This window comes from Lactuca sativa, chromosome 1 (assembly GCF_002870075.4).
Source record: "Lactuca sativa cultivar Salinas chromosome 1, Lsat_Salinas_v11, whole genome shotgun sequence".
NCBI lineage: Eukaryota > Viridiplantae > Streptophyta > Magnoliopsida > Asterales > Asteraceae > Lactuca > Lactuca sativa.
In genome coordinates, this window is record NC_056623.2 from 15,752,633 (window position 1) to 15,776,179 (window position 23,547).

Sequence of the window (23,547 nt, forward strand, 5' to 3'; positions counted from 1 at the left end):
TACCTTGATAAGTCATTTTCCCAAAAAAAAAAAAAAATAGGACAAAAGGGAGTAAATACCTACCCAATGTATCATCTTGATGCTAAAATATACCTTAAATTTTGAGAGTCCCCTGAACTTTCTTCTAGGGTTCTAGTTAGTCCATGAAATCAAAAACTCAGTTTCAACTGTACGACAGCACTTCACGCCTTGCGTATTTTTTATACTTTGAGCCGATGCCCTAATGCTTGAAGTTGGTAATGAACCAATCATTTGAAACGAGAAAGACGAGTACAAATGAGAGTTTTACAGAGTGAGTTAGTGGTGTAATATTGAATATGTCGACCGATGTCATTTAGCTCACCCAAACCCTTTAACACGTTATCAGATGTTACTTAGGAAACCGATGAAACAAGATGCCATCCCATTTTCATTTTAGCTCCTCTATTATATGTAAATAACCCTTGTTTTCAATATTCATTATAGCTCATGAGTTATTTATCATATAACTACTATTAGGGATAAGCATCAAACTAGAACTAGACCAATCGGACCAAGAACCGAAAACCGATTTAGCGGGAAATGGAGAACTAAAAACCAAACACCCCAATTGTTTTAGTTCGGTTATACAAGTAAGCACGCTCTTTAAGGATATGTTGCATACCAAGCCCGTCCTGAACCGAGCCAAAAACCAAAGAACCTGGTTCTGGTGCCGATTTATTTCCGGTCCATTCTACCATGTCAAATGCTCATCCCTAACTGCTATATCCATTTCTTTTAGTTATTAAAAAATATGAACTAGTATATGTAGTACTTTTAGCAACTACTTGCTATTTTGTTTATCATATATGAATACCAATATCATTAAAGATTAAAGGACCAACACAAGCAATACATATCAAAGATTTTCATTAAACATTCATTTCTAAGTGATCCAATATCAAATATAGCAAGTTAACTGCTATATTTGGTAAAAGAAACCATACATACGCTGCTAAATGGGTAATTCTTCCAAAATATATACTAGTGTCTAACTTCATTAATGAGCTTAAATGTATAAGTTGTGGGATCATTAGATCAGCATCAAGCGATTTAAAGCTCAAAATTAAACCTTAGAAACTTCACACAATTAACATGACATCTAATTATAGACCTATGAACCGATAAACATCATCTGTCTTTACGTCCACACAGTTATATCTTAAAGCATCTAACCACTAAACTTGAAAACTTTACACCAACTCATTCATCCTCACCCTCATCTTCTTCTTCTTCTTCACCCTCATCTTCAGACTCATCACTCCCATTTTCCTGTCAAAATACCAAAACCAACTCTAATCAACAACAGTCCATTAAGTCATTCTTCTTGCTTTAAGTCAAAAACAAACAACACCTTCATCTATACTATAAGTGCTCCTTTTTACTTAACACACAAACAACTTAATAGAGATAGTTAACAACTTTTTACAGAATTACCCTAATTTGTTTTTTCCTTCCATTTCCTCAACTGTATCAGAGCATTTTCTCCAGTAATTTTACAACATCATTTATACAGATAGCATTTAATAGAAAAAAGGGCTTAATTCTAATAAAGATTTTAACCAAATGTTATTTTGGTGCTAGTGATTCAGTTAATTTCATAGAATTGATCATGAAAAAAAAAAACCAAACTTTTACCTCTTCATCACCTTCAAACTCTTCTTCATCAGCATCCTAAAACAAATAAATTTTTTGCAACAAACAATAAGTAAAAAAGTCAACTATGCCCATTTAATGTCCATTGATTATCTATATTCTCAAAATAAGCAAAGACTAACAAGGGATCTTACATTATTGAAATACGTAAGGGGATTAGTCCACAAATCCTCCCTAATGATCTCAGCAACCTGTAAAATATAAATGATTGTAACATTAAATTGATTAAAAGATGTAAAATGATCAATTTATAATACACAAAGATTAATACTTCATCATGGATCTCTTCCTCTCCATCTTTCAGTTGAGTTCCACTGAACCAGGAAAAGAAGCTGCATCAAGACATTCAAGAAATACAAAAATTAGGCAAGAAACAGTGTGTATCCACCATAAAGAATTAAATAATAAAAAAAAAAGTCAATAACCTCTCTTCCTCGTGGGCCCGCTTGTTTCCTTTCTTCTCAGGGGCAGCCCCATTAGGAAGTCCCTTCAGAAAAACAAAATATATTAAGATGTTCTTTTTTACTTTTTTACTTAATGGACTTTGATCACATGACACAATTTTTTAAACTATATGCAAGTGTTTCTTTTGTGATTAATAATTTTATGATCATTATTAATCAAGACATAAGACAAGTTAAAAAAAAATAATACCATGCCCTCTTTCCACTTTATGGAGGTAGCTGTGATCTTTGTTGTACCCTCATCAAGAAAGGTAAACGTCTTGGTGAGTTTTGTGTCTTCAAAGTATGGATTGGGACTGAAGTTCTGAAAAAAAGTAAATAAAATTCCATAACTATTATTTGTATGAAACTCTCTGAAAAAATAAGACATACAACTGAATGTCTCTTCTCAAAGACATGGATATGATGGAAGAGTCTACATTACAAGGAATGAACTGGACAGAACAGGACAAGCTTTTTAGCTGTATTGCAAAAACAAGGAGTTGAAAAGAGCATTTATGTCTTTTTGGATGGACAAATAGTTTCTATTTTTGTCCCATTGACATTGATCCAAATCTCAATACAATGCATGTCAAATACAATACAATTTGTTCTGTCATCTCTCGATTTGTGTCATAACAGGGACATTAATATATATTACTCACAAATGAGATTGAGTAGCCCAACTTCACATCTTTGCAATCTTCCACCTCCAGAGAAGTTAGATGCTTGAAGATCTAAAAGCAAAAATTGAAACAAGATGATCACTTAACAAGTTAGCATTCATGTACAACCGGAAAAAGTCAACAGATTACAGAGTCTAATACATATAGGGTCTGTTTGGTTCGATGGAATGACAGGGGAATGGAATGTACAAGGTAATGGAGTAAGCAAGATAATGAAATGAATTATTACATTCCATGATCATGTATAGTGAGAATGGAAAAAGAAAATTAATGGCTAGAGAATAAAAATCAACAAAATGAAAGGAATCATGTTTCTTCAATAATGGTCTGTTCCATTCCCTCGTTTGTCATTGCAACAGAAAGAACCATTCCATTCCTCTTTTCCATCATACCAAACACTACCCTAATTCTTTAATTGTGTTAAGGGTTCAACCTTTTGGTCTTCTTCACACAGAAGATCAGAAAGAACAGGATGACTCAAGAACTGCATGAACAAGCAATATTAGATTTGAGTAATGAAAACTGTTCACTACTCAATGTAATACATCAAACTACACCACTCACAGCAGTCAGCCAAAAATCAGGAATTGATTTGATGATTTCACTCCGTTTATCATATACTGGCTTCCGAACTTCATTGTATTTCTGTTCCACTTCCAATACTTTATCACTTGCCTCCTCATTGATCTGAATACAGATAAACAACAACAATCTATGAATTATATTCAGATCAACCCCACTAAAATACACAACGATTCCCAGTTCACCATATTCGACTTAATCTAATCGAATGTGCATAAGTTTAGTAAGACAACTAACAGCGCAAACTAGAACACATCATAAACACGATAATAAGTTTGAAACTATCAAATTTGTAATAAATGCTCTTAGAATATTAAACAAGAATCATGACTTCCGGACCTTTTTAAGATAAATGAATTGGGTTTTTTGAAACCCAAATTGAAGATCGATGAACTAGAACATAACAGGAAGTACCTTTTCAAGTTCGTCTTGGACCTCCTGCAACTTTTCGATAGATAGAACAAGTTCGCCATCGATTTGCTCGGCGTTTTCTTCCACGATTTTCTCTGCGATCTTGGGTTTCTTACCCTTGTCAGCCACCATTTTTGAAACAGAGAATTAGCTTTGCTCTCGTCCGAGAGAAATGGTGTTGTTGAAGGAGGAGTTGAGGAGGAGCTTCGTTTAGGGTTTTTGGGAGTTTAAGGAAAAAGTGAAAACGGATGAGTTAGGGTTTTGGGGAGTTTATAATCACCTACTACGAGGCTCTACCTGCGCTCCCCAATACCATCATATGTGTAATGTCCTTGGTAGCGAGAAATTAGGTCCCTTATCCGTTACTTTTTAATCTTCTTAAAGAATGTTTTGATATAAAATTATAGATTATAGAAAAACATGAATCTCTGTCCATCTTCTCGTTATTGTTTCCCTTAAAAATAAAAAGGCTATTTTGTTTTTATTGAAAACAATATAGTCTTTAAATGAAACTAGAGGTGGGCAAAAACCGCACCGCAATTAAAATTAATCACATAAACCGCAATAAAAACCAATGATGAGGTTTGTTGTTTTTCAAAAACCGCAAATTTACAGAGCGGTGCGGTTATTAGTTTTCAAAAACCATAAAAAACTGAACTGCACCGCATATATTATATATAATTTTCTTTTATTAATTATTAATATATTAAATATTAAAAATAAGATAAATTTTATTAATGAAAGAATGATAAAATTCTAAAAAACAAAAGTGTTTGGTTTTTTTATGTTTCATTTTGGAAAATAATGAAATTTGATAGTTTTAATGTATTTATTGTTAATTACTAGTAATTTAACGTTTTTATGATATTAGTTGTTTGTAATTTAAGCTAATTGTCTTATATCTTATGGTTTTTTTATGATTACAAGTAATATCTTTAAACCCTTAAAACTGTTTAAACTCCAAAGTACAGTAAAACCACACAAAATAACCACACCAAATCCATGCGGTTAATAACCGAAACACAAAAAAACAAAACCCCACTGCAAAAATAATTGTCTAATCGCACCGCAAAAATAACCGCACCAAACAGTTTTGAAAATGGATTAACCGCATTTGCGGTTAGTGGTTGTTTTTTTATATTTAACTTTGGAAAGTGATGAAATTTGACAGTTTTAATGTATTTTTTGTTAATTACTAGTGATTTAAAGTTTTTATGATATTAGTTGTTTGTAGTTTAAGCTAATTGTCTTATACCTTATGGTTTTTTATGATTACATGTAATATCTTTAAACTCTTAAAACTGTTTAAACTCCAAAGTGCAGTAAAAACCATACAAAATAACCACACCAAAAATAACTGAAACGCAAAAAAACAAAATCGCACCGCAAAAATAACCGCTTAATCACACCGCAAAAATAACCGCACCAAGCAGTTTTGAAAATAGATTAACCGCATTTGCGGTTATTGGTGAGGTTTTGGCTAATAACCGTACCGAACCGCACCGCCCTCAACCCTAGTTTTTATGTATATTTGTAAGTTATAATTAAAAAAACAATAAATGTCAAATATAAAATGACTATATTTTAGTGTCAAATGAGATTTTTATTTTTGTTTAGGTTTTGACTTCAAGGTGCGATTAAAGAAAAAAAAAAAAGGATAAAAAGACCGTTCTCCATCTCGATCCTTTCATTTCTTTCCCATTTTTCTCCTAATAACAACATAAGAACAAGTTGTCAATGACTAGACGTAGCTGAAGTAAATGCAAATCACATACTAAACATTCTTTTAAATGATATTATCATTTGACCATAATTTTCAAAAATTAAAAGTTTTTATATTTTCAAGCTGCTTCATATGTAAAGTAGTTTGGAAAAATAAAGAATATTTTCAAAAATGTCAATATATTCAAAAGTATTATGTTTGATTGATATTCGAAAATGCATGGAATATTTCAAAATAACGGTTTAGTTTGAAAATAATAACTTATTGTTAATAGTGTTGGAAAATACATGGGGTGAGCATGGGCCTGGTTGGATCTGTTTTGAGGTAAAACTGAACCCAAAACCGAATTGTCGGTTTTTAAAAAACTAGAACCCAACCCAAAATTAGTGGGTCCGGTTTCTCAGTTTTACTAGATCGGTTTCGGGTTTAAACCCAAACTCATTCCAAACCTAACTTTTTGAAAAATCAAATAAAAGACAAACTCTTAATTTTTTAGATTTAAAGTATTTGATAGCCTCTTAATTTTTTGTCTTTTAAATGTCCATGAGTCTCTTAATTTTTAAAAGAAATAGTTGTATGTGAATAAATAAATAAATAAACAAAAAAAGAAGAACGTGTTCCAACTATCCTAATTTTTCAACAAATATTTTTCCATGTTTTCTTTCCATTTCACACATCAATCTCCATTTTACTTCTCACTATCCTCTCCGACCTCTTACATATTATTCAGAGCCTCTTAAAAGTTCAAACATTTTAAAAATTCAGACCATACCAAACAACCTCTTATCGTAAAAGAAAAAAAATGTGATCGGACTGAAACCAAGAAAAGACCTATGCACAAAAAACAAACCTACGAGCAACTTGTATATTGAAAGGACTAACATACTTGATTTACCGTCATGTCATAATGTCGATCAGGTTATGGATGAAAAGCAAAACTCGATCACCCTTATTTACATTGATCAATCGACAGACTGTGCATGCGATACAGAGCTCTTTGAGCGTTGCAACGTCTTGTAATTAAGGTCAGAAGGTTTTGTTTCCAAAACAAATAGCCTAAGGAATGATCAAGCTAATGGTGTCTCCAAATCATTCAACCAAAACATGATGTTGTTGCGTGAACCAACAAATCTGAAGAAAAGATCAACTAAAGGCAGATTTTGAGAGTTTGATAACCAAGCACTAAACCCTCACCTTCATTTTGGTCGAACTCCCCATGTCCAAACCACCATCACCCCCCCCCCCTATAAAAGACTTGATAACCAATTTAATTTACATGATGTGTCGCTTTTTTGTCTGTTATCACCACCACAAGGCCATTTCCCAATTAATACAAGGGTTTGCAATCTCAAACCACCAAGTAATAACCCAATGTTTTCTGTCGTTAAACCATAAATAAATAAAAAAAACTTAGGATGGTAGTCAACGTCGCAAAATCTAATTCCAAACATTTTTATCATTTTATGTCAAAAATCTGATTTCGAAAAACAAACTCGTGGTCAAAAGTAGTTGTTTTCAAAAATGGTGGTTATTATGTGAGACTTGATTCGCTTGTATGGTCAAATGTCGATATCCCAATAACTAAACTACTTTCATAGTTTTTCGAGGGAATAGTGTTAAAAATAGTAAATCATTATTCATTCAAAAAGTATATTAATTAGGCCACACAAAGAAGCTTCGACATCTTATTCGGCATTCTCGGCGAAACACCGGCCGAGGTCTCGGCATGCCGAGCTCGGCTCGGTTACTCGCTGGAAACTCGCCAATGAGAGAGAGGATTTTTTTTACCCGTTAACTCACATTCCTTTTATAAAAAAAATACATTTTTTTTCAAAAATGTAACCGTTCCTTTTTTTTTTTTTCTTTCAAAAATTTCAAATTTTAAACCTTCCATCTTCAACTATAAATACCATCATCCTTATTCATTTTTCATTCATTCAAATCTTCTTAATTCAATTCTTTTAACTTTCTTATTTGTCATCTTCTTTTAAATGTCATCACTAAAAATGGTTCGTGTTTGGTCTTCTAAAGAAAATATGTTACTCGCTCGTGCATACATTGATGTAACAGAAGATCCAATCCACATTAACGACAATGCGCGTAATTTTTGGGGGAGAGTCGCGGAAACATACCTCAGACAAGCCCATGTTCAGCCCATGTTCCTCGAAGTAAAGATCAACTCTTCTCTAAATGGAGACATGCAAATGCAACTCATTTTAACAATGTGTTTCATAGGATGATGCATGAAGCCGAAAATGATGAAAAAATAAAAATACTTTGCTAGCGAATGCTCTTGAAGCTTACCATGTTGAAGTTAACAAACATTTTCAGCTTGTAGAGTTTTGGCAAATTGTGAGACACTCCCCAAATTTTGCTCAAATTAAACTAGTCGTCTTTTAATTTAAGTTTTTTTTCCTTGTCAGTTATGTTTTCTAAATTTAAGTGTGTATTATTTTAATTTCAAATGTGTTTTGTTTTTCAAATGTAAGTGTGTGCTTTTTTTTTTGAAGTTAATGGAACTTTAGTTTAAAAAAAATAGTATATTTGAAATTTTTAGTTTTTTTAAATTAATTAATTTTAAAAAGATATCATAGCAAGTGTGGCAACCTATGCCATAAAATGACAAAAATTGCAAGGAATGTAGCAAAGTTAACGTGACGTCTACTTAGACCGTGACAAGTGTGATAGCCTTAAAAGCAATAAACACTAAAAATGGTTAACTATTTGCAAAATATATCAAGTATCGCTTGCGTAGGGATGATGTATTTTGTTGATATGACATTTGCAAAATATACTTAACACGATAGTTTAGTATTTGTTAGTAACTTTATCGTCATCAAACATTTGAGTAACAAGTGGGGTTTAGGCTATGCTCAAAGACAGAGATGTATAAAGTTCTAAGAAAAAAAAAACTAGTGGCGCAAAATGAGACCAATTCAGCACATACATATTTATTTAATAACTTTTTTTGTTGAATTGGTATTAAAGAGATTTAGTTTTTCATTAAAAAAAATCGCCAATTAGATTAAAAGATATGATGAATATTATATGTAACACTAACACCCCCATCTTAGTTTGTCAAAAATATTCTCTTCTTAAAATTGCATAAGTGTTTATAGACATCAGATTTTTACCTCCATCTTAAAAGTTGCTAATATCCACCAAATGGTAATGGTGTGTCAGTTGTCACTAGTATCATGTTGCACTCTCCCACTAATTTCCAAGCACAAGCCAGTAGATACACCTTTTTTCACATGACTGTTCTTGGTCTTCACCTCGGGCTTTTTCTTTCTGTGGCCCGGGTCGATAAAAACCGGTTGTATTTCAAGGGTCGGATTGGGCTTGATGCGGTTCACTTCTCGTTCATTAACAGGCTGTAGCATGATACTCTTCTGAAACTGTTCAGACGCTTCGTCTTCATTCAGAAGAACCTACAATGAAATTCCAAAACGTTAACAATATTGAACCTACAATGTTAATTTATATATTAATGAATAGAGTCGTAATTTAGGAATGGTCTACTTTCTTATGTCGTGCAAAATGTTAGGACTCGATGGAAAACACTTCAGTTTTATAATTTTACATTAATAAGATATTAAAGGAAAGAAGGGCAATGCAAAAAAGCAATAACAAAGGTAAAGAAGTTACCTTACGCCCAACTAAGTCGAACGATATGACAACCTTGCTGCGATTAACTCGTTCAGCTTCCTCTATCTCCTCTTTTTTCTTCCTCAAAAGCTCCTTTTCCTGTGTCCAACAAGAGTTAAAAGTTTAGACAACCACATATCAGATATCAAAGAAATCTTGACATGACATGACATGATAGGTTGTAATGTCTTCAATGCACAACAAACACAGTACAACCTATTATGTCATGTTTGATCTGACAAATGTGACCTAGCATGATACCTCCATTGACAGCCAACTATTTCCTTCAATCTCATAGTAATCACTCTGATCATCTATAACTGTTGTACGAGCAGCAGCGTTGCGGTCATAATCAACAAGTCTTTTCGCATAAGCTTCAGCTGCCACCTCAGCATCCGATAAGGGAACGGTTTCTTCCTCTAAGCCAGCATACGTGCTTCCTTCTCTTAAAACAAGGGCCCCACAAAAACTACAAGGTCCCTCTCCTTCCTGTTCACACACAATCTTCCCACAAGACAAACAATTACTAACCAATCTGTGTCTACGGGCTTGACATGAGCATGGTTTCCCCTGCTGAAAGATGATCGAACCCTTAGAAGCTTCAGCAAGAGATATGACTTTTCCGGTTTTTTTCTTCTTTGACTTGCTTTGACTTCCCGTTTGTTGGTTTTGTGGTTGTGTGATCTGAGCTGTGACATTCTTCGAAGTGGAGGGTGGAGTTTCTTTTGGAGGTTTTACTGGTTTTTTAGACATGACTACGGTTTCTTTTGATGGTGGTTTGACATACTCACGGAATTGGGTGGTTGGATGATCTGGCGGGGTGGTGGTCTCTATATAACCTCTTCGTTTCAGGTATTCATTAATCACGGGTCGACCAGCTTCCTCACCAACTATATTCTGTATATGTATATCACAACAAGAAGAAAACAACAAAATGTGTTAAAAGTTTTGTGCAATTACATTTGATTCCTAACACTTTCTCCCTACATCTAGTAAACTGATGAGCCATAACATATCTTTGTTTAACCTCATATAAATGGCTCTTGCAAAATGAATATGGTAATATAGTGAAAACACATAGGTGTGCTTATAGAGAGCAAGATGCATTTCATGTTGGAATTTTCAAAAGCTAAACACTGATCTAACATTCTACTTTTGTTACTCTAGAAATCAAATGAAAGATAATGCCCAATGCATATCTATCAAAATTCTAAGCATACTTAGGGTAAATTCCGCACTGTAGCTATGCTACTGTGTATTCTCACAATCAACAAGACGATCTAACAATATTATTAGATTGTCAGTAAACATCTACAATATTCCCATATTGAGCCAATTAACTTGATTTTCATATGATCAATATAGCGTTTTGACTCACAGCAATGCATAAACTCGATAAACTCCAACGGATTGCCTCAAATAAACTCAACCATCAAGTTGCCTTTTGCATCAATTGATTCAGCAAAACGATATGCAAAACCCTACTAGTTAACTAAACCAAAAGATGAAAGTCTATAATAAATAGCATAATGATGAATTAAATTCGTAAGGAAGATAAACTAGAATAAGTAGTGATATGGAATATGAGCAATTACATCGAGGTACTCCTTAGCGTCAACAGGAGGAGCAAGGTCACAGTAGGAGACTAGCCCTGAGATGAGATCTCCATCTAATTCCAAACCGTCTGTCTTCCGACAAAGATCTAGTAACGCCTTCTCCAACCACTGTCCTGCCGTCTCCATTCTCTCTACACCGTACAGAGTCTCCGGTGGTCTTGCTGCTGATCGAGAGAGATGTGAGGCAATTGAACCAAAAGAGGAGTTGCTACGCCTACAAGCCTAACTCCTAAGCACAATTTTAGGGTTCATGCAAATAAGTCCACTTACTTTGTCATATTAACGGATTTGATCCTCCATTTTCGAAATTGATCAAATTCAATCGTGCTTGATTAGTTGGTTACATATGCAAAACATAATTGTATTGTTTTTCGACCCAAAATAACATATAATCATTAATCAAAGAAAAAAAAAACATAAACGGTCAATGTGTTAGGACTGTTCATTATTCGGATAAACCTGAATTATCCAATTGGACAATTTGGATTTGACTATTTGGTTCGGATATTCGGATTTTTTGATTGGTTTTCAACAAAACCGAATTATTATTTTGAATTTCGGATTGGTTTTGGTTTATAAAATAAGAACCGAATAGTCCAAAAAAACCGAATAAACATTTATTATATATCTATTTAAAATATATATCTATAATTATTTATTAATTTTGTAATTTATTTTTTCAAATATGTTCAAAACGCTTCACCCGATAAAAATAACATTAATATGCATTTCTCTAAAAAGTTTTGTATCTATAAAATATTTAACTATAATATATCTTCTTATTAGTTGTTTATAAATTTCAAATCACAAATAAATTATTTGTTTTTGCTTCTTATGTAAAATTGGATAGTATTATAATTATATGTCGTTTTAAAATGTTTTGGTTTTTGAAAACCGAATTATAAAAACCGATCCAACCGAATTGTAATTGGATCGGATCGGATCGGATTTGAATTTAGTTTAGACAATTCAGATCCATATTTTGAAAACCGAAATCAATTTGGATTTACTTGATTAGATCGGATCAAACCGATCCATCCAAACGAACACCCCTATAAATGGCAGTTAAGTTTTAAAACTCTTTCTAAAAATAGTCTTTATAGTTAACATTGATAAAAATAACGAGTCAAGTTTTTAAGAAATATCCAAATTATCCTTTTTACTTTCTTTTACACCTTATTCCCGAGTTCAACTTAATGAGAGAAAGGAAAGGAAATAGATGGAAATGAGAAGAAAATAAAAGAAATTGGTGTTCCCGAGTTTCATTAAAGGAGAGAAGTGGAGGGAAATGGAAGGATCACTTTCCCTTCCTAACTTTCCTTCCAATTTGGGAAGATTTGGAAAGAAATAACAAAATGATTTATTTTCCTTCCATTTCTCTCCAACTTGGGAACACAAAAGAAAATTTTGTTTTCCTTTCATTTCTCTTCTTTTCTCTCGTGACTTTTTTTTCTCTTCTCTTCTTTTCTTTCAGAATGATGGAGGTACGAAGAGAGATACATATCGAGGGAGAGGGCTGGGGCCCGTTTTCTTTAATTATTAACTATTTACAAAAAAGGAAAAAATATATAAAAAAGGTAATTTGGACATTTCATAAAAAGTTAACAATTGTTTTTAAGAGTGTTAGCAATAAGGACCATTCTCACAAGAGTTTTCAAAGTTAATAATCATTTTATTTTTGGAATGATAACACATTCTCTAACATATTCATAAAATACTCCTTAAATCCACATATGTCCTAAATAAGAGTTGAACCCTTGACCTCTCAGATTTGTGGAAATTGCTCGACATAGTGTTTGGCAAAGGGGTGGCAAACTTGACATACCCCCCCCCTCCCCGCGGTGGTTGGTATGCCAAGTTGGCTAAGCTCAAACGATACGCTACTGCTGAAGAGAGATATTGAGAGGAGAGATAAAGTTCACATGATGTATTTTTATGCACGATGTACAAACACACATGCAAAAATCTGTTTATTATTCTCCAAGTCATGCACAATGTTTAACAACCTATCTAAATGGCATGACATGCATATTATGTGGCAAAAATATTATGTGAGGTGGATGCCAAAAAATTAAGGTGACATGATGATAAATATGACACCACTCCCTCAAGCTTAGAGAGAGAACATTTCACCATAACGATTGACCAAAAGCCTATTTGTACTTAATAATCATTTATGCAAGATATATTTATGTATAAAGACCAAATATGGGATCGTTTTGACAACCACACTAAGGCCAAAGGTATTGATTTTGAGCTCACCAAGCTCCACCTCAGCCAAACAAACATCCACCTCATTTGATGGGAGAAGTGTTGAGGCCACTGCTATGACAAGAGAGTGGGGAAAATAGAGGGAGAAGCATAGTGGGATAAGAAAAGGAGGAAAGAGACTCGATGAGTGGCTTTTAAGTTGGGATGTTGAGCTCGGCATGCTGAGCTTAGGGGATGATATTGTCGAGCCAACTCAGCTAACATCAAGTCCACTCCCTTCTACCCAACAATTAAAGTAATTTTGTCTAAAAAAATAAAAACATCTACCCTAATAAATGAAAATGTTATTGCCACTTGTCATTCTCTCATTTAATTGGTCGCATATCATTTTGTCATAATTTTGAAATATATTTATTCTCCACTTGTCAATTAGTTCATTATTCATTTCCATTATATCATTAATTTAGTTTCCATAAATTAAAGCTACTATAATAACTATTAATTTCAAATTTGAAATTTAAAATTTCGATTTCAATTTCAAATAAATTTACACTTTAATTAAACCTTTGTATTTAACATTTTATTATAATAACTCGTTTAGTACATGAGTCTAACAATTAAACACATAATTTTAATTAATTTATTTTTTGCATGTTTTTTTTTTTTCAGAATTTTCATATATTTCATATTTCTAATTCGAATAAACTTCTCATTTAATCGCTCATATTTATCATTATGTTTTAATTAACTCATATAATATACGGTTTCACACAACTAGTTATCATTATATGTGTATGAAAGGATGTAAATGACGTCGGGATTCTTTAGAATGAGTATCTTTAAGGTAATTTTATATGTATCCCAATTGTTTTGTCTAATTATGAATGGGAGTGTCCCCGTAATTTCACAATTTATGTGAGTGGGTGATTCACTTTTTTTTCAATCACAAGTTCTTGAACTTACTTTGACTCGGGGACCAAGAGTTGACATAACGATTCTGCACCCACTTTAGGTTGATTACTCGATCCAAATTCCATTTTTCACTACGATCAATGATATGTAATGAGGCGCAATTTACTTACGAAACATGTAGCTGCTGTTGTGAAATACCAAAAGGATCCACTAAGGGCGCTAGAAATGTTCAATTCTGCGAAGAATGAAGATGGGTTTAAGCATAATCTGATAACTTACAAGTGTATGATTGAAAACCTCGGTTATCATGGTGAGTTTGAAGCAATGGAACATGTGTTTACAGAAATGAGGTCGGATATTGATAATTATTTATTAGAAGGAGCTTATGTATTCGCCATGAAAAGTTATGGCAGGAAGGGAAAGGTTCAAGAAGCTGTAAATGTATTTGAAAGAATGGATTTCTATAACTGCGAACCAGGTGTTCATTCGTATAACGCAATTATGAATATATTAGTTGAGTACGGGTATTTTGATCAAGCCCATAAAGTTTATATGAGAATGAAAGATAAAGGAGTTGTTCCTGATGTATATACTTTTACGATTAGAATCAAAGCGTTTTGTAGGACAAGAAGGTCTTTAGCTGCTCTTAGGCTTCTCAAGAACATGCCTGCGTCAGGGTGTGAGTTCAACGCAGTTACCTATTGTACAGTGGTAGGTGGATTCTATGAAGAAAACAATCAATCCGACGCATACCAACTGTTCGATGAAATGCTCATGAGAAGCATCTTTCCTGATGTTGTCACTTTTAACAAGCTTATACACATACTTTGCAAGAAAGGGAATGTTCAAGAGAGTGAGAGACTTTTCAACAAGGTACTAAAGAGAGGCATATCTCCAAATGTCTTCACATTCAATGTCTTCATTCAAGGTCTATGCAAATCCAAAAAGCTCACCCAGGCTGCCAGAATGCTGGATTCTGCCAGTAAACAAAATTTAACACCCGATGTTGTCACATTCAACACACTCATATGGGGTTTATGCAAAAACTCGAAAGTTATGGAAGCTGAGAGTTACTTACAAATGATGGTAAACAAGGGTCTTGAGCCAGATGATTTCACATACAACACCATAATCGATGGGTACTGCAAACTGGGCATGGTGGAAAGTGCTTCCAAGATTCTTAAAGATGCAGTTTTTATGGGGTTTAAGCCTGATAAGTTTACTTATACCTCTTTAATCTATGGATATTGCCAAGATGGTGATGTGGATCGAGCCATGGTTGTTTTTAGAGATTGTTTGAGAAAGGGTGTGAAACCAATTACTATTATGTACAACACATTGATTAAAGGTTTGGCTAAACAAGGTCTAATTTTGCAGGCATTGGAGTTAATGGATGAAATGCCAAAAAACGGGTGTTATCCTGATACATGGAGTTATAATTTGTTGATTGATGGGCTTTGCAAGATGGGTTGTGTATTGGATGCTGATAGATTCATGAATGATGCTTTGGGAAAAGGTTTTATTCCTGATATATACACGTTTAACACTTTGATTGATGGTTATTGTAAGCAGTCGAAGATGAGTATTGCCATTGAAATGGTGGATAAAATGTGGAATCATGTGACACCTGATGCTATCACGTACAACACTCTGTTAAATGGCCTTTGCAAGAATATGAAATCTGAAGACGTAATTGGAACTTTTCAAGAAATGAAAAACAATGGGTTTGTTCCTGATGTAATTTCTTACAACACATTGATCGAAAGCCTTTGTAAAGCTAGAAAACTAGATAAAGCCATGGAAGCTTTTCAGGAAATGGAGAAAACTGGAGTAAATCCGGATGAAGTTAGCTATGGCACATTGATTAGCGGGTTTTGTGAGAATGGGGATCTTGAACAAGCCTATGAGCTCTTCCGTCAATGTAATCTCTCCCACACAACTCCCATATTCAATATCATGATAAAAGCTTTCAGTGAGAAGATGAAGATGGATGACGCACAGAAGCTGTTTGATGAAATGCCTGAACCAGATAACTTCACTTTTCGTTGCATGATTGATGGGTTTTGCAGAATAGGAGACGTTGACCATGGCTACAAGTTTCTTCTTGATGAGATTGACCATGGGTTCATACCATCGGTTGCTACATTTGGGCAGGTGATAAATTGTCTTTGTGTGAAGCATAGAGTGCGTGAAGCAGTAGGTGTCGTCTACCTGATGGTGCAGAAGGAAGTAGTCCCTGAGACTGTAAACACCATATTTGAAGCAGATAAAAAGGTGATTGCAGCTCCGAAGATTGTTGTGGAAGATTTGTTAAGGAAGAGTCATATTACTTATTATGCATATGAACTTTTGTATGATGGTGTAAGAGATAAAAAACTTTCAAAGAAAAAACTTTCAATTAATAAAACATTGAATCAGTAATCCACAAGTGTTTTTTTTAACTTTAGTTCAATTATTTTGCAATTAGTTTTTTATATGTATGGCGTCTTTGATAGTTGTTGATTGAATCACGATCTAACTGAGTCAAACTTAGCCTGCCCTGAATCTAACCAAGTAAGGGACAATTAGAAGAGTTAGGACCGAGACTTCTACTATGATATCAAACAGTTTGAATCTGACTGAGTTACATCTAGCCTCTAATATGATAGACCCAAAAAAAGACACAATCCTAAGTCTCATACATAACTCCATCCTGGCTGTTTCTTTATCCCAGTCCCTTTCATCTCATTTCTAATCTTTAAAACTTCTTCCCAATTCCCCAATTCAGCCAAAATATTGGATAACCCCACATACCCTCCATCTGACAAGGGCGCCAACTCAATAAACTTCTCAGCCGCCATTCTCCCAATCTCAACATCCCCATGCACTTTACATGCAGCAAGCAATGTACCCCACACTAACCCATCCGGTTCAACCGGCATCTTCCCAATAAACCCAACCGCTTCTTCCAATCTCCCAGCCCGGCCCAAAACATCCACCATACATGCATAATGCCTCAAACCCGGTTCAATCCCATAATCTTTAACCATCGATTCCAAATAACAATACCCCTCTTCCACCAAACCACCATGGCTACACGCACTTAACACACCCACAAAAGTCACTGAATCCGGTTTGAACCCTGACTCGACCATGAGTTCATACACTTTCAACGCGGCTAACCCGTCTCCATTTTGAGCATACCCGTTGATCATTGCGGTCCACGTGATCACATCTGGGTTATCAATCTGTTCAAATGACTTACAACAATCTTCAAGATTCCCGAATTTTGAGTACATCGTGACCAATGAACTCCCGATTGATGTATCGGATTCAAGCCCGAGTTTTACAATCCGTCCGTGTAACTGGATCCCGGTTTCGGGCCCGTTTACGGATCGTAAAATGGAGGAGATTGTGAACGAATCGACCTCGAAATCGGACACGATTAACTCACGGAAAAGATGAAATGCATCTTCGATTTGCCCGTTTTGTGCATAGCTCGAAACTAAAGAAGAACACGATACCGGGTCTTTAAAAGGCATCATGTTGAACACCAATTTAGCCGATTTCAAATCGCCACATTTCGAGTACATATGAACTATCGGACTTCCGGCAAAGATGAGTCGCCGGAAAAAGAATCCGTGGATTTCCTTGCCGGATTTTAAAGATTGAAGAGACGCACAGGCTGCAAGGACGGGTGTTAAAGTCTTTTCATCTAATACGATATGATTAACAAGCATTTCTTGAAATAACTCAATAGCTTTATATGCAAACCCATGTTCTGTAAATCCCGCAATCATTGATGCCCAAGAGACTTCGTCTTTCTCGGGAATTTCCCGGAAAATCTTGTAGGATTCTTTTAAGCAATCGCATTTCGAGTACATGGTGAAGAGAGAACAACCCACTAAAGGGTTATTAAAAATCCCGGTTTTATGCGTATAGCAATGAATCTGTTCACCTAATTGTAATCGATCTGTGATACTCAATACACTCGGTATACAAGATTTATCGGGTTTTAAACCTTCTCGAAACATTCTTTTCAATAAACTAAATGTTTTTTCTAATCTTCCATTTTGAGAAAAGCAAGTTATCATTGCTGCCCATGTACTTGGATTCATTGAATCTTTTGAGTCTTTGAATATCTGTTGGGATGATTCTACTGCTCCTGTTCTTGAGTATGAATTTATCAAAGAATTCTTCACGGTTGGATCGGAATAGAACCCGGTTTTACAAATCCAACAATGGATTTGGAACAATAATATTGGGTTTACACAAGCGGAAAGAACACTAGTGAGAGTGTAATTGTTTATTTCTACCTTTAAAGATAGCATTTCTTTAAATAACCGGAGGGCTGATTCAAACTCACCTTTTTGAACAAAACCTGTGATGATAGCAGTCCACGAAACCACATTATGAACAGACATTCGTGAAAATATCTTCACAGCTTCATCTACTTGGCCACATTTAGAATAGAAGTCGATTATAGCAGTGGACACAAATACGTCTTCTCCATCACCATATTTGATAACCAACCCGTGAACTAATCTGCCGAGGTCAAGTTGTTGACATTTAGCGCAAGCACTGAAAACAGAAGGAAATGTGAATTTATTTGGAGAAGGAAGTCCGCGACACATCTGCTGAAAAAGATTCAAACCCAGACGGTCTTCATTGTGTTTAATGGCACCGGAAATTATCGCATTCCAACAAACCACATTCCCACAAGATTCATCGTAAAAAACCCTTAAAGCATCATTGAAATTGCAACTCTTTAGGAATAAATCTATCATCCCACTCCGAACATAACCATCCAAAGAGAAACCATCTTTTAATGCGAGTGAGTAAAGTTGTTTCCCACAATTAACAAAATTGGAAGCTATACAACCGGAAATAGCACTCCCGTATGTAAATTCATTGGGGTAAAAACCCAAAGAATGCATCCTACAGAAACTTCCCCAAGATTCTGCATACCTAAGGTTTCCATTGTGACACGAGATGATGAGATTCCAAGAATTAATGTTTGGGTGAGGAATTGCGTCGAACACCTTGAGTGCGTGATCAAAGGCCGAAGCTTTATAATAACAGCGCAATAAATAATTCGAAAACTCGGGATTCGAATGGAAGGCGTTGGTTTTGAGGAAATGGGTATGTATGATTTTGGTTTCTTCAAGTGTATAGTCTCGTGATTTCGCTGATTCATTGAGGTACTGATAAGGGTCAAACGTAGTAGGGAAATTTTGCTGGTTGTGTGGTTTTGTGGGGAAAATTGATGGGACCTGTAGAGCAGAAACAAGGGAGGAAAGAAATTTGGTGGAGTAAATTGAGAATTTTAAATTGATGTGATGATTACTGAGAGCTTTCTTGGGTATTCTGGAATTAAGGAACATGGCAGGTAAAGCAGCTACGCGGGAAATTCTCGCAAGCGCCAAGACTTACGAATAAATGTGTTAGGCAACACTAAGGTAGTGTTTGTTTTTGGTAATTTATGACATCACATGACAAAAATACACGGTACGAAACGAAATTGGGACGAAATTAAAATTTGAATTCGTGTTCGTGTCGTGTTCGTGTTAGCTATAAAAAACACGATGCTATGTCGTGTCGTGTTCGTGTTCGAAATTCGACACGAAATTGACACGATTTAGTAGTTCTTTATCGTGTTTTCATGTTTGTCGTGTTTATCGTGTTATATTTGATAAATTATTCATTAAATAAACTAGTTTTTAGTATATGTTATATTTGTCGTGTCGTGTCGTGTTTGTTGTGTTTTACTTCGTTCGTTTTCGTGTTAGTTAAGAAAAACACGACATCGTGTCGTGTCGTGTTCGTGTTACCAAAAACTTTGTCGTGTCGTGTCGTGTCAGACAGAAACACGAAACGATAGTACGATTTGCCACCCTTAGTTTTTGGTGACCTCACACCACACATTAGCATTTGCACCCTTTGTTTTCTCGAAGACTGCAGACCTCTAAAAATATATATGTGTCATCTTCTTGGCGCAGATGTGGACAGACCTAAAAACGTTTATGCGCCCTCTTCTCGGCGCAGATGTAGACCAAAGTCTTCTAACATCTTCTAGCCTAAAAAAAACATATATATCTTTATTATTTATAAGTTTTTTTAATTTATATTTTTTCCAACTTTATTAATGATAAACAATTTGAAAAAAATTACAAAACTTAAAAAAAAAAAAACGTTCTACGATATAAACATGATTTTTTTGACAAATTTATAAATAAAGATTTGTTATAATAATAGTCGTTGAAGTTGTTTATATAAATATGAAAAAAATCATCATATATTCTTATATTTTTTTGCCAAATTTTGTAAAACATTATTTAATACAATATCGTCAATTTCTTGAGAAAATATTTATGATACGTTTTTAATGAATTTAGTTGAATCGAAGTTTATTTACATCCATTTATGTATCAAATTCTTTGATCACTAATTATAATGTTTAGTTATAACTTTGCAACCAAAGTTGTTGGTTTTTATCAAATATATACGTTAATTCATATAATTTTATTTTTATTTTTTATACAATAATACATTAAAGTTGATTTAGATTCGTTAATTATTTATAACAGAGTCATAGAAATATTAAAAAAATCACTTTGAAGTTTAAAAAAATCAGTTTATGTAGCTTTCAGTTTATTTTAGTAGCCTGCAGATGTTAAAAAAACAAACAGTCTTCTTTTTTCATGCTGCAGACGTTTGATCCACCTCTTCTATTGCAGAGGTCTACAAATGTGGTCCGCAAACTGCAGACATTTTGCCTCAGAAAAAACAAATAGCACCTATAACACTATTTACCATAGACAGTAGGCCTGTCGAAAAACACCGAAACCCGTTCTACCCATCCGATCTGTTCCGAATTCGGGTAAAATGAGTCGGATAGAGCGGGTAACGGGTAACGAGTATGAACATTTGGGTAATAGGTTAACCCGATAATAATATAGGTCAGTTTTAAGAAATGAATATTAATTTTCAGGCATACCCAAATACCCGAATTCATTTTTTAAATAATACCCAATATACATTATACATGAGTAGGAGGTAGTTAGGTAGGCACGCTTCAAAAAATAACCCTTCAGTTTCTTCTTATGATCGACGCAAGCAAATATGATGTTAAGCAATCCCATGCAATCGCAATTCTCACAATCGTCTCAGCCTCAAAGACGTTAAACCCTCATCGACTCCAACGGATCACGCTTTGGTTTCTTCCCTCTCCATCTGATCACGCCGAAAAGAAAAGTACCAGTCTCCTTGAACCTTGATTGATCAAAATTTGCATCCTCTTTAATTTCTTTGTCGTGTTGTTGTTAATCACATGTTAAGTTGGAACAATTTCATCATATAAAGAATAAGTATCAAGTAAATTTTGGCCGTATTATATATGCATGTCGATCTTAACAAAGAAACTCCGATCTAGTTATTGTGGCTTTTAGCCTCTTATGTTGAAGTTGATTGAATGAATTTTGTATGTGTTGAAACCATTTTGATCTATTTGTTTATCCTTCTTTATCTTAATTTAGTTACTTAAGTGATATCAATCTAGTTGGCATTAATATTATGCTGATTCCTAGTAAAATCTATGAGATGTTACTTTTCCAATTCACAATCCTGAAACTTCATTGCTATTTATACAAGAAAAAAATGAATTGCTATGGGAAGAATAATTAGATTAAAAGTCGAAAAACTGCCTATAATTGGTCCCCGAAATTAGTTCGAAAATTAAAAGTTTATTTTGAGCTCCTTAATTGTATGCCAGTGTGCTGCAAAATATGTTCTATGTTGAATTGGGATCCTCTAATGACATTATTTGATCCAGCTCGGGATATATCAGTGATGGAAAACAGTAAGATTTTTTTGTGCTCTTTATCTCAAGTTTGATTGAAAGTAGTACGAGTTTTGTAAGGAAAATATCAAGGTAGTAACAAAGTTTCTTCTTTTAAATCCCAATGACCTCAAGTTGTAAATTTTTTTGCTCCTTGTTACTGTTTTATATGTAAATGTTGGTAATTTGAAAGACGTCTATTTTATTTTTTGCAGCGGGTCTCTAGTCAGTTTGCACCTCCCCCCTTTTTTATATCTTAACCTCCATACAATTCATATTTAATTTTCATATATCAAAGAAACTTCCATTCCCTTAAGGGTTGAACTTTTTTTATATACTTGTAGATGCCTGAAACGAATGAGTATATTGAAGATGAGACGATTAACCTTGAAAGCACAACCAATGATTCAGTTCCGGTAGTAAATGAGACACAACAAAAAAAGTACAAACCAAGATCCAAAATTTGGGATGAATTCGAAATATTTACGGACAAAGAGGGAGTTGAAAGATCGAAATGTACGCATTGTGGTTCCGGGCGATACAAGTGTGAAGGGAAAGGGCATGGTACCAAAAATCTTTTAACTCATTTAAACAAATGTGTGCCTTACTTGGCTAAAGTAAATGCCGGTCAAACACAAATAGCTTTTGGTGATGAAAACAAATTAACATCTTGGAAATTTGATCAAAAAGAGAGTAGGAAGGCTTTGGCACACATGTTAGTAGTTGATGAACTTCCATTTAGTTTTGTGGAAGGTGCGGGCTTTAAACATTACAATAGTGTTACTCAACCAATGTTTAAAATTCCATGTAGAAGCACAAGTACAATCGATGCCTACCAATTGTTTCAAGAAGAAAAAGAAAAACTTCGAGCTTTTATTAAAAAAAATGTTGGTAGGATTTGTTTGACCACCCATACTTGGACTTCTACACAACAATCAAGTTATATGTATCTCACCGCCCACTTTGTAGACAACGAATGGAAATTGAAAAAAAAAGTGTTGAGTTTTTGTCCTCAAGAGAGTCATCGTGGAGTTGATATTGGATTAGTGGTTGAGAAATGCTTAATAGATTAGGGAATAAAAATGTTTTCATAATTTCCGTTGACAACGCAAGTGCTAATGATGTGGAATTGAGTTTTTTTTTTTTTAAAAGTCTTTCAAAATTCCAATAAGTGTCTCTTAAATGGGAAATGGACACACATGAAATGTGTTGCCCACATTTTAAACTTGGTGGTGCAAGATGGTATTAAAAAGGTTGATAAGCGGTGGAGATAATTAGATGGGCGGTAAAGTGTATTAGGCAATCACCTTCAAGAGTTGGAAAATTCACCAAGTTTGCCAACCTTTTTAATCCGGGTACAACGAAACACTTGGTAAGAGATGTTCCAACAAGATGGAACTCTATTTATCGTATGTTGAATATTGCCCAAGATTATGAAAAAACTTTTGAGAGATATGATCTAGAGGAATATGAGTTGTGTTCCGACATTGAAAAGGTGGGTTTATCGATTCCTTCACCGAGCGATTGGTAACATGTTAGGCACTCGTGTCATTTTTTAAAACCATTTTGTGATGTTACTGAAAGGATTTCTGGGACATTATACGTGACATCAAACATGTGCATTGAAGATATTTATTCCATTCGTATACTCTTGGATGATGCTATTTCCGATGCTAGCCTCTGTGATATTGCATTGGCAATGAGAGTAAAGTTTGATAAGTATTTTGGCGATGTAGAAAAAATGAATTTATTGCTCTAATTTGCTTTGATTCTTGACCCGAGGAACAAAGTAAAGTATTTGGTTATACTACCTGAGGATTGTTAT

General features: G+C 34.4%; 4 protein-coding genes across 5 annotated transcripts; 1 reads left to right on the forward strand and 3 right to left on the reverse strand.

The window, feature by feature from the left end:
* Positions 1–985: 985 nt before the first annotated feature.
* LOC111916753 (NAP1-related protein 1) lies at positions 986–4,149 on the reverse strand. The gene is made up of 10 exons (XM_023912411.3): positions 3,800–4,149; positions 3,368–3,490; positions 3,237–3,287; positions 2,783–2,854; positions 2,329–2,442; positions 2,100–2,161; positions 1,946–2,006; positions 1,809–1,865; positions 1,657–1,692; positions 986–1,290 (listed from the first exon to the last, which is right to left on the reverse strand). Exons 1-10 carry the CDS (start codon positions 3,926–3,928, stop codon positions 1,222–1,224), a joined length of 774 nt encoding a protein of 257 aa, XP_023768179.1. The 5' UTR covers positions 3,929–4,149; the 3' UTR covers positions 986–1,221.
* A 2,255-nt stretch (positions 4,150–6,404) lies between these two features.
* Positions 6,405–11,002, reverse strand: LOC111916752 (uncharacterized). Of its 2 annotated transcripts, XR_006188171.2 has the most exons (6): positions 10,763–11,002; positions 9,429–10,064; positions 9,168–9,266; positions 8,654–8,950; positions 7,652–7,705; positions 6,405–6,897 (listed from the first exon to the last, which is right to left on the reverse strand). XR_006188171.2 is itself a non-coding variant. In XM_042899194.2 (4 exons), exons 1-4 carry the CDS (start codon positions 10,907–10,909, stop codon positions 8,699–8,701), a joined length of 1,134 nt encoding a protein of 377 aa, XP_042755128.1. In that variant the 5' UTR covers positions 10,910–11,001; the 3' UTR covers positions 8,540–8,698. The 2 variants fall into 2 exon arrangements, 1 of the variants encoding a protein (XP_042755128.1); XM_042899194.2 differs by lacking the exons at positions 6,405–6,897; positions 7,652–7,705 and having other exon boundaries at positions 8,540–8,950; positions 10,763–11,001.
* A 2,818-nt stretch (positions 11,003–13,820) lies between these two features.
* LOC111916751 (putative pentatricopeptide repeat-containing protein At1g74580) lies at positions 13,821–16,334 on the forward strand. Its single transcript, XM_023912408.3, has one exon. The coding sequence runs from the start codon at positions 14,057–14,059 to the stop codon at positions 16,325–16,327; it is 2,271 nt and encodes a 756-aa protein (XP_023768176.1). The 5' UTR covers positions 13,821–14,056; the 3' UTR covers positions 16,328–16,334.
* Positions 16,335–16,401: 67 nt separating this feature from the next.
* LOC111916750 (pentatricopeptide repeat-containing protein At1g74600, chloroplastic) lies at positions 16,402–19,335 on the reverse strand. The gene has a single exon (XM_023912407.3). It carries the CDS (start codon positions 19,267–19,269, stop codon positions 16,582–16,584), a length of 2,688 nt encoding a protein of 895 aa, XP_023768175.1. The 5' UTR covers positions 19,270–19,335; the 3' UTR covers positions 16,402–16,581.
* Between the last annotated feature and the right edge of the window lie 4,212 nt (positions 19,336–23,547).